This window comes from Neopelma chrysocephalum, unplaced genomic scaffold (genome assembly GCF_003984885.1).
Source record: "Neopelma chrysocephalum unplaced genomic scaffold, ASM398488v2 Primary Assembly neopelma1_122, whole genome shotgun sequence".
Classification (NCBI taxonomy): Eukaryota; Metazoa; Chordata; class Aves; order Passeriformes; family Pipridae; genus Neopelma; species Neopelma chrysocephalum.
In genome coordinates, this window is record NW_020897784.1 from 609825 (window position 1) to 625259 (window position 15435).

Genomic DNA, 15435 nt, shown 5'->3' on the forward strand with positions numbered 1-15435 from the left:
TTTCTTGCTTAACTGCTGGATTTTTTTTCTTCTTTCAATCACTTGATTTGTTCAGAGAAGAGGAGACTGAGGGGAGACCTCAGTGCGATTTCCAACATCCTCATGAGTGGAAGCAGAGGGGCATGTACCAATCTCTTCACTCTCATGACCAGTGACAGGACTCAAGGGAACAGCAGGAGCCGAGTCAGGGGAGGGTTAGATTAGAAAGGAAAAGGTTTTTCACCCAGAGGGTGGTTGGGCACTGGAACAGGCTCCCCAGGGAAGTGGTCACAGCCCCAAGCCTGTCTGAGCTCAATAAGCATTTGGACAATGCTCTCAGGCACAGGGTGGGATTCTTGGGGAGTCCTGCATAGGGCCAGGAGTTGAACTCGATGATCCTCATGGGTCCCTTCCAACTCAGCATATTCTATGATTCTATGACTGCTGAGTAGAACCACTTTTGGTTTCTGGAATTAGATATTCTCCCACAACTCCTGCAAACAAGCTGAGCTTTCCTCCAAATTTGCCAGCAGAAAGGCAGAGCAGGTGAACCACCAGCCCCACCAGGGTGGGCTAACAGTGATGCAAAGCTGGTGCTGTTGTGGACTAAAGAGGGTGCCTTGGCACAGGAACAGCTCCCCTGGGATAGGTCTCCCAGAGTGAAAGTCCTTTATATCAGCTTGGTTTATTCCTCTCCTCATGTGGGAACAAGCTCTCCAGCTTCATTTTAAAATGGAGTAATTGCATAGGGGATTGTTCCTAAGTCAGGTGCATAGAGCCACGAAATCACAGAAATATTAAGGTGAAAAATCCCTCTGAGATCGAGTCCAACTGTTAACTGAGCTCTGCCATGTTCACCACTAAACCATGTCCCTAAGGGGTTGTTCTAAGTAAAGGGGATCTAAGCCAGTACGTGAGACCAGACCTCCAAGGTGCTGAGACTTTGACTCTGTAGCCAACAAATGCCAGTGGAGAAGCCAGAGAAGCACAGCAAGAGCCATTGAGCAACTTGGTCACCCAGGACACGCTGCTGGAGACACACCCCAGCACCTGTGGCAGCACCTGGTTCATCCGTCTGTCACTTGGGCTTGTCCTGTGCTTCCCTGTCTGCCTCTAAGAAGGCTTTCCTTTTAGAAAGGCTGCCTGGAAAACGCTGTGTGCCTCAGTTTCCCCAAGCTGTTGCTTTGCTTGGGACACCTGTGGGATGGCAGCAAGCAGCAGCTACTCCAGGCCAGGAGACACACACACATCCCCTCGGGAGGCTCCAGAGCACAGCACCTGCCTGTAAAACCCTGTGAGCTGTGTGGGCAGGGAGAAGTTTCCTAGGGACAGGAAACCTCCTCAACTCCTCCCCACAGCACACAGGGCAAAGAAGCTCTCAATGAAAAAGACACAAAAAGACCTGAAAATCCTGAAGACCCATCATGTTATTCCTGTGCTGGGTCCCTCAGCACCCTGTAGCAGTGGGGATTCAGCAGCCAGCACACAGGCTGAGCCTTTTGCCCAGCCCAGCCAAGCCCAGCTGGGTTTGCCCTGCACAGCCCTGCTGCCCCCAGCCCAGGCTGCTCCTTCTGGGGGGACACTGAGCCCAGTTACCTCTCATCAGGTGCAGGGGCCATTACCAACAACAGGAAATGAGCTGGGCAGGAGGGGCAGGAGAGAGAGAGAGAGAGACTCAGAAAGAAAGGAAGCGGTTAGAAAGCAGTCACTTCCATTTTTGTTGCAAGAAAGCCTGCGCCCAGGCACTGCTGGGCAAAGGGAAACAGTGCTGCCTTTCCTCAGGATGATCTGGCCTGGGATCAGCAGTGACTTTTTATGATGAAGGCACAGATCCTCTTCTAGCCCTCTTCTATCCTCTTCTGATAACAGCTAGAAAGAAGATAGGGATGGTTAAAGCAGGGATGGTTAAAGCAGCCATCATCAGCCAACATCCACTGCAGAAATACTTGTGGTGAGTCCAACCAATGCTGAGTTGGTCACTGCACAGGGGTTGAGTTTCTTAACCTCGCCTTGGACAGACTGTGCACTGAGGACTGCCTGTACCCTCTGGCCCCAGCACAGGATGGATCTGTGGATGCAGCTGCCTGAGGCCAAAGGGCCAGGGAGGATATACCAGCAGCTTTAATTTCAGGAAAAATATCTTCCCTGAATGGGTGATCAGGCACTGGCACAGGCTGCCCAGGGTGTGTTCAAAAGCACCTCCAGCCCTGGAGGTGTTCAAAAGGTGTGTGAATGTGGCACGTGGGGACATGGTTTAGTGGTGAACATGACAGTGCTGGGTTAATGGTTGGACTTGATGATCTTAGAGGGCTTTTCCAACCTGAACAATTCTGTGATGGTTCTTGCATAGCAAGAGGCAGAGCCCCTGACAGCCACGGCAGGTCCCACCTCTCCAGCCGAAGGACTGGCCGTGGATAAGCAGAGGCAGCCAGAGGGCAGCAGTGCAGAGGCAGAATGCAGGTCTGCCCAGTGCTGCTCCTCCAGCTCACTGCCATGACAGAGCGTGGGCCTGTCCACTCTTGAAAGCTGTTCTGGGTTGTGCTTTCTGGCCTCAGAAATTCAGGAATTTCTGCATTGCTGCTGCTGGGAGATGCTGTGTGATGCCTCTGAGTCCCCTTCGTCTGCTGCAGCCTTAGGTCTGAGCCATGGAAGCTCACAGCACACCTGTTTTATCCCAGTTCCAGGCATCAGAAATATTCCTGTCAGCTCACGGTGGGGAAGCCACGGCGCTCAGGGCCACAGATGGCCCAGATCTGGAGGAAAAGCAACTGTGAGCTTTTTAGTTTATTTCCTTCTGCTGTCGGGGCTGAGGGGGGTCCCTGACTGCTGTGGGACCAGGGACACCTTTCCTGCCAGAGAGTGGAAGGATGGAGCCATGGAGCTTTTGACACTGGGGGAGAAATCAAGGCAGCAACTGGTGTCACCAGAGCCTGGGATGCAGCACAAGTGTTGGGCTGCTTGCCTGTGAAAGCCATGCCTTGCCAGACAGCAGCTGTCTCCATCACCCAAGGCTGCTGAGCACCCTGCCCTGCTCCTTGCTGGCAGGGACACAGGGTCAAGCCATGGGGCTGGCACCAGGGTGGTGTTTGTAGTGACCCAAAGTAAGGCATTGGATCTGCCACCACGGGAGGACAGCAGCAGATCCCAGACATGGTGCCTGGTGGGCAGGTCACTGTGCAGTTCTGCACAGTCCACTGTCCTTCTCTCCCCATACCTCACCTCTGTTTGTGGGGGGCATTTTGGGACGGGGTGGGTGCCTCTGTAACGCAGGATACAGCCACCACCTGCCCGTGGTGCTGGGGCCCAGGTCTGTGGCACCAGGACAGGGTAGGAGGGATCTGTGCTGCTGGTGAGGGGAAGAGAATGGGTAAGCACTGACTGAACACTCACAGGGGTGCAGAGAGGGGTGCAAAGCCAGCAAGCTCTGCTCTCACCTAGGCCAGGCCATCCCTGCCCTGCCACACCACCAGCCAGCCTGGCATCACCACACTGCAGCAGCTCATGTTCCTGCTGGGGACAGGATCTGATGGGCTGAGGCATCTGCCAAGGGCATCTCCACCTCCTCTCACAGCCCCTCAGGCAGCTCTGCCTGTCCTGTTCCCGTGGGTCTCCTGAGCCTCTCCCCAGAAGCACTAGAGGGGATGCCTCAGCGGGTTTTGGGGTTGCTCCACTCTGGGGAGCTGGAGTCCAGCCAAAGGACCCCAGAGCCCTGGGGCAGCAGCCTGAAGCAGATGCCAGGCAGGGACCCGCTGCCCAGGCCAGCTGGGCAGGAGATGTCATTGTGTGGGGCCACATCCTGCAGAACTGACTGGCGCTGGGGCTCTGACAGGACCCCCATGTCTGCCTTTTGCCCCATCCCTGCAAAGGGCTGGTTTATGTTTCTGTCATAGTCAGGGATGGCTGAGCCTGTGAGGATCCAGGATGGACCCTGAAGAGGTCCAGATGGATCCTGTCTCCCACGAAGAGCCAGGATGGATTCAAGCAGTGACACCACCCTGTGTGTCAGCGTCCTCTCTGCTGCCTCTTCCCCAGCGATCAGACAGGCCCCAGGGGCTGACACAGGCTGTCAGCTCAGACTCTGCAATGGTCTCTTTTAACAACATGCAGCAAAGGTGATGTTTGTCAATGGAGAAAATATCTGTGTGTTTCCCTGGAGACCTGGTGGGATGGTCCCACCGGCCCTGGTACCCTCCAGGACACAGGGGAGGTTGGTGACAGGCAGAGAAGAAGCAGGAGAACTGGGCAGGGAGCAGATGAGTGGCAGCAGGAGCTGGGTGGGAACCACCAGGCAGGGTGACCTTACCTGTGTGCACCACTACAGACAGGCTCTGAGGGAGCAGGGATGGACTCCAGGCTGGAATAACACTGAAATCGCACACACAGGTGGGGTGCAGGGATGACAATGTTGGACACACTCACTCTGCATTCCTGGGAGATACAACAGGGATGTCACAGGCCACCCTGCCCTTGTCTCTGCCTATAGATCAGCAGTGCCAAGACATTCCTGACCCCCACAGCACCTGCCAGAGCACACTGAGCCCAGCAATGCCCACTTCTCAGGCAGGGCAGCCTGTGGAGCCACTGGCCAGGCCTGTGAGGAGTGCCAGGCCATGGGAAGGTGTCTGTTAAGAATCACAGCCAGGCTGAGTATGCAGGTGGTATCCTTGTGCTGGGTGCAAGCACATGTTCAGGGATGCTTTCGGCCCAGAGGGGAAGAAGTCGTGCTGTCTCCTGCTGCAGGTGTCCAGAAAAGGTCACAGCTGATCCTGGAGCTGATCTTTTCTGACCTCTTCTTCTGCCACATGTCAAGCAGCCGGAATGTGCCTCCTGGGTGGGGGTCTGCTCTGGGACCAGGCTCTGTGCAGGCAAGTCCTCTGCCCCAGAGGTGCTGGAAGAGCTCCTTAGAACACAGGAAACCACTCGACCAAAAAAAGCAGTGAAACATTCCCTTATCCTGCGATGTTTGTTGTTTTAGGCTCTCCCAGCCGAGCGACTCAAGCCAAACAGCAGCCAGGCTGATCCCACCGAGCCTTCAGGCTGTCCCTCTGGGCCCCACAGTCAGCCCAACCCAGCTGCACTGCCCATGGAAGATGCAGGACAGCGTGGCTTTGCAGCCCAGATGACAAATGCGCTGCTACTGAGAGCCCAGGAGGGGATGAGAAGGCTCAGAAGAGCTTGATGCATCCCTGTCACCAGCCTGCTCTCCCTCCCTCCCCTCCAGCAGCAGAGCACCTCTGCCTCCCAGTGTGTGGATGGTAAACTGAGGCACAGCAGGTGTGTTCCAGCTCAGAGGTGAAAATAGCTTCTGCCAGTGCCTTGGGTAGGGACCAGCTCTCCAAGTCTGGCATCTGTGAAGGTCTCCAAGCCCCACAGGCTCTCCATGCCCCCAAACCCTCAAGGCAGGATGTTCAACTCAGTGGACACTTCATTGGTGACTCCTGGACAGACAAGGTTGAGCTCTGTGTCACTCTACAAGACCCAGTGAATGGTCCCACCATCCCAAGTCAAGCAGCAGAGGCCTTGGCTGAAGGGACAGACAAAACTGTCAGCAGGCAGCAGTGGAGGGGGCTGATCCTGCATCCCTCTGCAAGCGTCTCACCCCTGCTCCAGAACCGCAGCACCCACATGAGGCCGAGCTCGTGCCAGTGAAGCCTTTGGCAATCAATGGCTGTAGGGCCTGTGCCTGTGGCCAAGACATGTCCCAAGCAGCAACTACTGCTGGATGGTTACAACAGTGCCCTGGGGAGCAGCCAGGCTGTGCCAACCCCACGTGTGACTCTGCCTGGGGAGGGTGGCACTGGGGCTCCCTGCAGCTGGGCTGGGGGAGTAGAGCCCAGAGGGGTTCCCCCACCTGCTCCTGTGAAGAAGCAGAGCTGCTTCTGCTGGGGGCTGGATGCAGAAAGCTGCAGGCGCTGCTGACAGCGGGCGAGACAGGCTCATGATGTGTTTGGCTCCAGGAGCTGTGGGAGATGCCAGGGAGAAGCTGAGGAGCTGCATAAGCTGGCACTGCCAAGGCTGCAGCCATGCTGTGGGGACAGGAGCAGCCCTGGGTGCCACACAACAGCTCCCCGGGACTGCCGTGGTGCAAAGACCTGTCCCCACACCCTGGGACCCTCCACGATGTCACAGCTATGGGGGTGGGCGTGGACAGGCTGTGCAAGCCTCAGTCCCGGGCTTGCAGCTGGGTATGGTGGTGGTGGTGTTGGCATTGCAGTGGCACTGGCATTGGCAGTGCTGCAGGCAGCAGTCTGCTCACAGGAGATGCTGGAGAGGGACAGCAGCCAGGCAGCAAGATGGGACAATGCCCTGCTGGCGACCTGATCTGCTGGGTCGATCTCCCTCCTATGCAGAGGCGGAGGCGAGGTGACATGGAGGATGGGCAGGCTTTGTGTTTACTCCTCCAAAAAAAGAGACCTTCCTCCTGAAAACAAAGCCTTTTGTGTGCAAATGAAGCCATCAGCAGGTTTGTTTTTATACAGGAAACTTCGAAACAGAAGCTGGGCCTGGTTTCGTTTTCAGGTGGGATTTTCAGCTCATGGCAGTATTCGGAAACTGAGCTGCTTTCCAAATTTGAAGGTTGGATTTTCACATCACTGCTGAGCATGGCAGAAGTGTCCAGGGATTCCTGTCACTGTCCCTCTCCCTGCTGTCTGCAGAGAGCTTTAGCCTGGCTGAGGCGGGGGGAACACCAGCAGGGACAGGTGCCTGTTTGCAGAAGGCTCTTGTCTGGTGGCTGAAATATGCGTGACCCTCCCTTGTGGGACCAGCTGCTATGCATTCACCAGGGTGAGGATAAGAGCCATCCTGGACAAGCTCTTGGGATGCTCCTGAGCCAATACAGCAGCTCCTCTGAATCTCCTTCGATGTGGGACTGAGGAGGTCAGGATGCTTTCACTTCAGGACGGTGCCTGGTCCGATGGGGCTCAGGGCAGCAAAGCCTTAAGCAATCACAGTCCACAGACACCTTCAGGGCTGGTGCACGTGCTGGATACCTGCGCTGGCTCCATCAGAGACCTGGGGCTCTCCCTGGCCCTCTGCAGCAGCAGCAGCACGAGGAGATGCTCAGCCACGTCCAAGGGTCCCTGGCACCCAGCTAAACCTGCAGCATGTGGGGCAAACCCCGGCAAGGTGCAGAGGGTGTGAGCTGTGCCCAACCTGCAGTGTGGCAGCCAGCTCCCGCCCCCCGGGAGTGCAGACCTGTGCTCTCAAGGGGCCACAGGAGACATCCCTGTCATCCCTCCTCCCCAGCATCCTGCTGCTGAGAGCTGGGCGAGCCCAGGCGGGCCTTCCCGCCGGACCAGCCCAGACTTGAGCGTCAGGGCCGTGCTCAAGCAGAGCAAACAGCAAGTGTGAGCGTGCCAAGCTGCCATCGCATGCGCCGGGCACACGGGGACGGGCTGTGGACCACACCAGGGACACCCACCAGCTGAGGTACCGCTCCCATTCCTCATCCCCCTCCCTCTTCCCAGATGCGCGATCAAAGCCGGGATGTGCGCGGCAAGGAAAGGAGCGCGGACCCTCCCGTGCCCTGGCACAGCGCGGGCAAACCCGATGCCACAACCCCGGGAGGGAGGCAGGGGATGGGCAGCCCCTGAGTGTGGCTGTGCCAGGAGCAGAGCCTGGCACTCCACGGCTGTGCCTGCGCGGGGGTATCTCATGCCCGGGCTCCCCAGCGTGGTGAAGAGCGAGTGGGCACTGGGAGCTGCTTCGTAGCTACTTCTTGGCTCTGTGAGTGTGGCATCCTGGCAGCACCAGGCACCTTTGCTGGCACCGCGTCGCAGGGTGGGAGCAGAGCCCCGCAGGGTTCCACAGGCTGTTGACGATGGGGTGGGTGATTTTGGGGCCATCCAGATGCTGCCCCGGCACTACTTGCAGTAGGTGTGGGGCAGGCACTGTCCAGTCTGCTCTCAGCCCTCCCCACTGAGTGCCTCTTGCCTGACCAGGGGAAGAGAAGCCCTGAGCCTGCTCAGCCCCAAGGGCGGCACCCGTGCCCCGGGGGTGCAGAGCAGGTCTGCCCGGCTCTGCCGGCTTTGGGCGTGCCGAGTCACCGCAGCCCTGCGCTTCCCAGCTCTGCAGGCGCCTGGCTCGCACCCACAGGCATCCCGGGCTCAGCTGCCAGGGCTTCAGCAGCGAGCAGGGGGAAGCGAAGAGCATCACCCAAAAGACGGCCACAGAGTCACTGCTGCCACTCCTGGCTGTCCCCCAGCCCAGACAGTGTGGCTGTGCCCTGCCCTGCAGAGGGGTGACATCCTCCACTGCCTGCCTGCCCTCCCTCCCCTGCAACAAAATGGGAGGAGGTCCAAGGTCTGAAAGCGTGGGGCAGGAGGCAGCAGCGGCACTGGCAGGGCTCCCCGTGGGAATGATTAAATGCTTGCAAGAAGGAGCATCCCAGTGCTCTAGGCTTTAGGGCTGGAGAACTGTAGCGTGTGAACCTTGCAGAGATAGAAGTCCCAGCAGCACCTGCATCCTCTGCAGGCTTTGCCCTGGGAGAAGCCTGTTCCCCTTGTTCCTCACTCTCAGCCCCAGGCAGCACTAGGCACCTCAGAGGGGAGAAATCATGACCTGGGGCAGTTCACAGTGCTGGTGGGCACCAGGAGATACCAAGGGACAGGGACTGAAGGGATGTTGTTGTCGGGCTGAGGCAGGACAGGAGCTCCAGAGCTGCTCCCAGCCCAATCCCAGTGGCACCAGTGCCCCATATCATGGGACCCCTGGGCACACATTGTCACAGGGTGCCAGGTTGGATGCACAGGGTCCTGTCCAAGGAGGGATGGCAGAGCTCCCATGGGACTGCACATCCAGACAGGGGTAGAGGCTCCTCTGTGCAGTGATTGCCTTGCTCACAGCACCAGGTCATGGTTGTGCCCTCTGAGTGACAGGTTGAGTCCCTCTGGGAACATCCTTACCCACATGCTGTCCTCCAGCAGGGACCCTGCAAGGCTCTGCCCATGCCCAGCCCTGGGAGCATCACTTGCCAATGTCACCTTGCCAGACCTTGTGACACAACTGGGACCCTTGGATGCCACAGGCACACGCTCTGCTGCCCACCCTGCCCACCCTCACCCCAGCAAGTGCTTCCTAGGGAGGTGTCCAGTCCCACCAGGTGTGTGGGACCATGCTCAAATCCAGGAGATGCCTCAGTGGGGACAAGCCCAGTGCTGCCAGCTCTGGGCACCTGGACAGGAGGCCAGTGCATGGAGTGCCAGGGGGGTGGACCCTGCTCTGCTTTGGGGTTGGAACTGCCCAGGAGGACAGCCTGGAGCCTTTGCCAGGCAGGGCCTTTGCACTGTGGCTGTTGTCCCTTAGCATAAACAACACCTGACACCACAGGGATGGGCATGTTGTCAGGGGTCCCCTTTCCCATCTCTGCTCCTGGATGATCCCTCCAGGGCACGGGGCAAGGATGGTCTCCCATGCTGGGGCTCTGCCCCTTGTCAGAGGTGGTGGCTTGACTGCACAGTGCCGTGGTCTCCTCCCAGCTCTGGCCAGCCCAGCTCTGGCCAGCAGAGCTCTCCAGCCACCGCAGTCGGCGGGACATCCCCACCCCCCTGCGCCTTGTGGTAGCATTCGCTGCTCGTGGAAAATGTGATGACTCGGCAGCCTCTGAGTTTCCAGGCCTGGTTCCAGCTGCTGGGTGGAGAAACCTTCTGCAGCCGTCTTTGGGTCTGGCACAGCTGAAGGCTACGCTGTTGGGGGGACCGAAGGGGAGATCTGGCATCCCCAGCTCAAGGAGGACTCTCTCTCTCTCGCTGTCCCTGCCTGTGGTGGCTTGGTGTCACTGGGGTGGCCGTGGCAAGGGCAGTGCTGGCATGGGATGAGCAGCTTCTGTCCCCTGTGGAGGCTGCCAAGCGCTGTGGCACCAGGGACGGGGCCTGGGTTTGGCTCCCAGCAGTGCTTTGGGCTGTTTCCACTGCAGGCACAGCCCAAACTCCCTGAGCTCAGGGAGCACAGCCACTGGGATCCGAGGTTAAATAAGTGGGGCTAGTTTGGAGGTGTGTTCCCATGGCAGGGGGGTGACAGCTCAGTGTGGCCTGTGACGGGTCACCAGCAGCATACAGAGGCTGAGAAACCTGCTGGGACACCTTCTGGTCCATGCTCAGAGGCCAATCCCATCCTGGTGGGCAGCAAGGCATCCCCCAAGCCCATCCTCATGCCAAGTGGGGGGTCACCTCTCCTCCTGGATGGGGAGATGTGGGGCAGTGGCACAGCATGGCAGCAGGATCCAAGGGGACAGAGACACTGTGCTTCAGGAATCCCTGCTTGGCTGCCCAGCCCAGAGACCAGGGAGGGCAGAACAGACCCTTTGCTCCCTGGGCAAGCCAGTGTCTGGAGAAACTGCCTCGGTGGGGGAGTTGTGCCCCCACGCAAGGCTGCGACAGTAGAGGTTGGTTTCCAACAAGCTCTGGAGATGTCACATCCCACCCTTGTGACTCCATCAGAGTGGCTGGAGGTGGAGATGGCCAGCTTTACAGACAGGCTGGTGCAGGGGCACCGAGGCTGTGCCCAGGCAGGTGCAGTGAGTACACAAGGGCTCAGCTTCTCCCCAGCTGGGCAGGGCAGGCACAACCCAGCTGGAGTTTCCCAGGACTCCAGTGACTGGGTTTGCCCTCTTGCTGGCCTGGGGCTGCTCTTTGGTGTGCTTTGAAGCTAGAGGAGCCCCACCTTGATGCTGTAGCCTGGAAAAACCTCCTGTCTGTGCCACTACTGAACGGGACACTGCCTTTGACACTGGGGGATGCAACATTCTTCGCAGGGTTTTCCTTGATAATCAAGGGTCCCTCCTGCCCCATGCCCCTGGATCACAATTCCCAGCCCACTAAGGCCCTCCATCCTCACCTCCAACCCCTGCTTCATCAGCCAGGGGCTCCTCCAGTTCAGCTCTGCCATCACCTGCCATGCTCCAGGGACACCACACGATCCCCAGCCTTCACTGCCTATGCTGCCTCTGCCCCAGCCATCCTCCAGGTGACCCTCCAGGCTGCTCATGGCAGCAAACAGCTCCATGCTCCCCCCATCCAAAGTGGGATCACCTCTGCTGACAGCCTCTACCCTGCCATGGACCCCTGTGGGGACATCCACCGAAAGCCTCTTTGCAAATGTGTTTTGGGGACCAGCCAGCTGTAACCTCCTCAATCCCATTCCGGGCCCCTGGGTAAACCTGGCAAGCCCTCGCTGCAGCGGGGAGCTCCAGCCTCCTCCCAGCTGGCTGCAGCCACCCAGCTCTGGAAAGGGGCCTTTAAAAACAGTCCCCAGCCCACTGGAGACAACAGCAGCCAATTCCAAACCTCCCCTCGCCTGGGTCCTGGAGGGGGACCCCCTCCCCATTCATCTCAGTGGCTGGAGGACGTCACCCCCAGCACCCCTGAGCACCCACCTTGCACTCAGCTCCCTGTCACGCCCGTGTCTGGCAGCAGGGATGGGTGTCTCCAGAGCTGGCTGTGCACTGGTTCATGGGTCAGCCCCATCACCCCAGGTGCTGGTGGACCTCAGTCCCAAATGCTTATTTCCGAGAGGAAACCTTGGGGATTTCCAAGAGCCAGAGCTCTTTCCCACGGGCATCCATCCATGGGAGAGGGTGCACCCATGGCATTTTTTGCATTCAGCCCTTGGAGCTGCTGGCATTAAGGGTTAAAAATCTTGCCTGTGCTGGAGCCAAGGCATCACGTTCTGCTGCCACCCTGATCTCTGTGTCCCTCACTGCTGGGCTGAGCTGCAGGGCCAGGGTTCCTTTACCCTCAGCCTGCTCCAGGCAGGGCACTGGACCTCTGCAGAGACGTGACTGTGACCACGGACCCGAACTCCTGGCACCAGTCCCATTTGGCCAGGACCTGGGAAATTAACTGTCAGCCATGCAAAGTGAAGGGGCCTCGTGCTCTCTAGCCCCTTTCCAGCTGGGTCTATCAGCCTGGGGGCTGCCAGAAGGGTTGGGGGATGGACCTGGGGTACGAGATGGGTCCTAGACCAGGTTCCTCACGTTCCACTCGTTCTCAATTGCGTGCAAGAGCTGGGGCTTTCCATGTCTTTGTCCAGGCACTGTGGGTTGCTCTGTCTATCACAGATCCCACTTGACAAACCTCTGAGTTTTTTGGCGAGGCATTCTGCTGTTCCAAAAGCAGATGGGGGATGTGTCCCACCCTGACAGCTTGGTGGTTCAGAGCAATGAGCAGAGCTAGAATAGCCCCTGTTGGTGGCCGTACTGGCTACTGTGACAGACTCCCACGGCCACAAAGGCTGCACTGGCTTCCGGACTGATGCATCACTGAACCTCTTCCAGCACTGTCCCAGATCTCCAGCGCTGATGTGAAGCCAATGGCATCTCTGCTCTGAATCAGAGCTGGCATCCTGCCATTCATTGCACAGACACCGCACAGCACTGCACAGCACAGCCCTGCCCGCAGCAGGGCAGGCACAGACTGCTCCCCACAGCAACCCCCCAAAGTACAGAGCCTACACAGCCCGGGCACAGGGCACAGCTCACCCCAGCCACCCCCTTAGATGGCCAAAGCGTGGTCCAGGCGTCTCTGTGCCCGCGGGATGCAGGGCCCAGGAGCCTCACAGTGTGCACCCCCTGTCCCAGCCTGCAGGCCGCTGTGTCAAGGGCATCGCACAGAGACACCCCCCAACCCCTGCCCCTCGGCGTACCCAAACCCCCGTTCCACAGCCGCAACTGCGCAGGAATTAATGCACACAGAGCTGAAAGCGCGAGCACAGAGCGAGCCCAGGGTGCACAGCACCCCGCGGCCGCACTCGTGCCCTCGCTCCCTCCAGCATCGCAGCCCAGCGATGCGCCCTCCTCCCCTCCCTCCCCGCGCCGGGGGCTGGTTCGGGAGCTCCCTCCCAGCCCGGAGCCGCCGCCAGTCCCGTCCTGTCTCCTCCCCCGCCGCTCCTCCCGCTCCAGCTCCCCCAGCTCTGCCGAGCTGCTGCCGATGCCAGAGCGGGCTCCAGCCCCGCAGAGCCCCCGCGAGCTCCCCCGCCCCAGCTCCCCGGCCGGCAGCTCTGCCCGCAGCCCGCACCCGCTCCAGAGTCACCGCAGAGGGACACGGACCCGCGGGGGCAACAACAACAAATGCGCCCGGCGAGAGGCAGCCGCCCCCGCTGGGCTCCTCCCGGGCCGGAGGCGAGCTCTGCCCCTGCCCAGGGACGGCGGGCCCGGCCGAGGTGCCCCGCGCTGCCCGGTCCCCAGTGATGTCATCTTGTCACCCGCGCTCCGAAAGCATGTGGGGACGCGGCTCCTGGCTGCCGTGGGAGAAAGGGCTGGCTGGGCACGGCCACTGCTGAGAAGCTGACCCCACCCCCGCCAACTTGTCATCCCTCTCATCTCCAGCCACCCAGGTCCCCATGAGGCCACCGCTGCTGCCGCTGCTGGTGCTGTGGGTGCCGCGGCTCCCGGGGACCCCGGCAGAGGTAAGCGCTTGGCTTCCCCAGCCCCTTCTGGCTCCGCGGCTCTCGGCTCCCAGCTGGCGAGGGGCTCCGCGCAGCCCTGCCCCGCCGGGGGCACCGTTCTGGGCTCCTCTCACCGGTGCAGCTGCGCCACATCAGCGGCGTTCGCGGTCCCGAGCGCCGCTGTCCCCCCGCTGCCCCCCTCGCCGCAGCGCCCGGGACCGCAGCGTGTCCCCGCTGCCATGGCTGCGCGGCTCCTCGCCCGGGAATGGCCCGGCTGCTGTTCCCGGGGGTCCCCCGCCCCTTTGTTCTCCTCTCCCAAAAGCCCCGCAGCCGGTGGGGAGCCAGGACGAGTCTGCCCGTGGAGCCGAGGGGAAGGAACGCCAGGAAGATGATGGCTTTTTGCGGGACAAGGAGTGGGCAGAGACATTTCCTTTAACATGGGGGGAACTGACGCCAACCCAAAGCAGGGCACACCCTGCTGGGAGCAGGCTGAGAGCAGACGGGTGTCCCCGCTGCCGGGGGGAGAGTACTGGGGGCTCCGGGAGCTCTGTGCAGCCCTCGGGGGGTCTGGGGTCCCTCCATCCTCCCCCCATGGTGGTGGGAAGGAGATGTGCCTGTACAGGGAATGAGATTGCCAGGGCCTGTCCAGAGCTCACTCCCTCCCTCTCCAGACCTCCCTGTGCCCTGGCTGGTTTGGTGGGGTCTTCCCCTATGGGCACGGCCTGTTGGTCTGCAGCCCCAGGCCCCACACGAAAGGCCAGGGCAGCCCACAAGCTGCATCTGCTGAGTCTGTCTCCCTGCCTTGACTAGGGGAGGCAGGGTGACAAGTAACACAAGCTCTCCTGGGGAAAGGGGTCGCAGCCCACAGATGCCATGTCAGGGTGGGACCTCTGCCTGGCCAGCCTGACCCCTGGCCTGGCACAGGATGCTTCTCCCAGGCATTGGTCTCAGCTCAGCCCCCCTCACTTTGCCCCTCTCTCACTTGACACCTTCAATCCCCCAGGGTGAGGGATGCAACCAGACAGCACAGGCATGGCTGGAGGGACAGGACACACCTGGTGACAGAGGTAAGTCCCAGGCTGAGGAAGGAGGGGTGGTCTCTGTGCCTGGAGCAGTGAGATGAGCAGATATGCTGAGCCAGGACTCTTGAAGTTGAGAGTAGCTTTGTAAATACTCTGCTTTAGGTTTACTACAGGCTGCAGATCATGGCCAGGGAAGGGGAAGAGTCAGCCCCATCCCCCTCCAGCCATATGGGGGGCACTGTGAGAGATGGACAAGGCTCCAAGCTCTCTCCTTCCACAGAGCATCAGGTGGGTTCAGCAACAGCACAGACGTAGGTGCCCTGCTCAGAGCCCCTGCAGTTGCCCAGGCAGGATCATAGTCCATAAGGCAGCTCCATGGCTGCTGTGGGCCTGGAGCCCACAGGAATGGGCTAGATTAACCACAGGCATCTGTCAGGGCACGAGGTGTACCTGGGTGAGGCTGTCTGTGATGTGGTTAGTGGAGCTTACCTGTGGGGTCAGGGGCCTTGGGGCCACAGGGTGCCTCTTGCCCATTCTAGGTACATTTGTGCTGCAGATGTGAGGACGGTGACAGAGGGAGGCAGGCAATGAGGCTGGTGGAAACCCAGGAGAAGCAGAGAAATGTGGGTGGAGAATTCATACCTTCATAAATAAGATAAGAAAGAGCCTGCAGTGACAAACGATCCCTGCTTGAACTCCACAGGGCAGGGCACAGTCCCGTGGGCTGCCTAAGGGAGGAGGTCAGATGTGCCCTGTGCTCTGGGTGTCTGCTGACAGTGAGGGCAGCTGGCCCAGGTATAGACACCTGACCCATGGGCACCCAGCTACATTCAGCTAACCCTTCCTGAGCAGCCTGATCCTAAATCTGCACTTGAACTGCTCAGGGATGGCATTGAAAAGGCCTTTCCCAGGGGCACTACCTGCTCCTATTTGTGTTCATCTTTGCCCTCGCCTGCTGAGTGAAGCTCTCAGCATTGCAGCAGGCTCCAAACCACAGGATTGCATGGAAGAGAAGTTGAACATAGTTCTGGAAATGTTCAGATCAGTGTGA

At 59.7% G+C, this 15435-nt stretch overlaps 1 protein-coding gene across 4 annotated transcripts in view; it reads left to right on the forward strand.

The window, feature by feature from the left end:
• Nucleotides 1–7374: 7374 nt before the first annotated feature.
• The window catches only part of LOC113974519 (receptor-type tyrosine-protein phosphatase V-like), a 40072-nt gene continuing 32011 nt past the window's right edge, over nt 7375–15435 (forward strand). For 2 of the 4 annotated variants that reach the window (XM_027697688.1, XM_027697690.1), the window contains exons 1-3: nt 7386–7410; nt 13304–13383; nt 14366–14429. In XM_027697688.1, the coding sequence (XP_027553489.1) occupies nt 13318–13383; nt 14366–14429 (130 nt within the window). In that variant the 5' untranslated portion in view covers nt 7386–7410; nt 13304–13317. Of the gene's footprint in view, nt 7411–12972; nt 13384–14365; nt 14430–15435 lie in introns of those variants that run through there. The other 2 variants (XM_027697691.1, XM_027697689.1) reach the window with 2 other exon arrangements.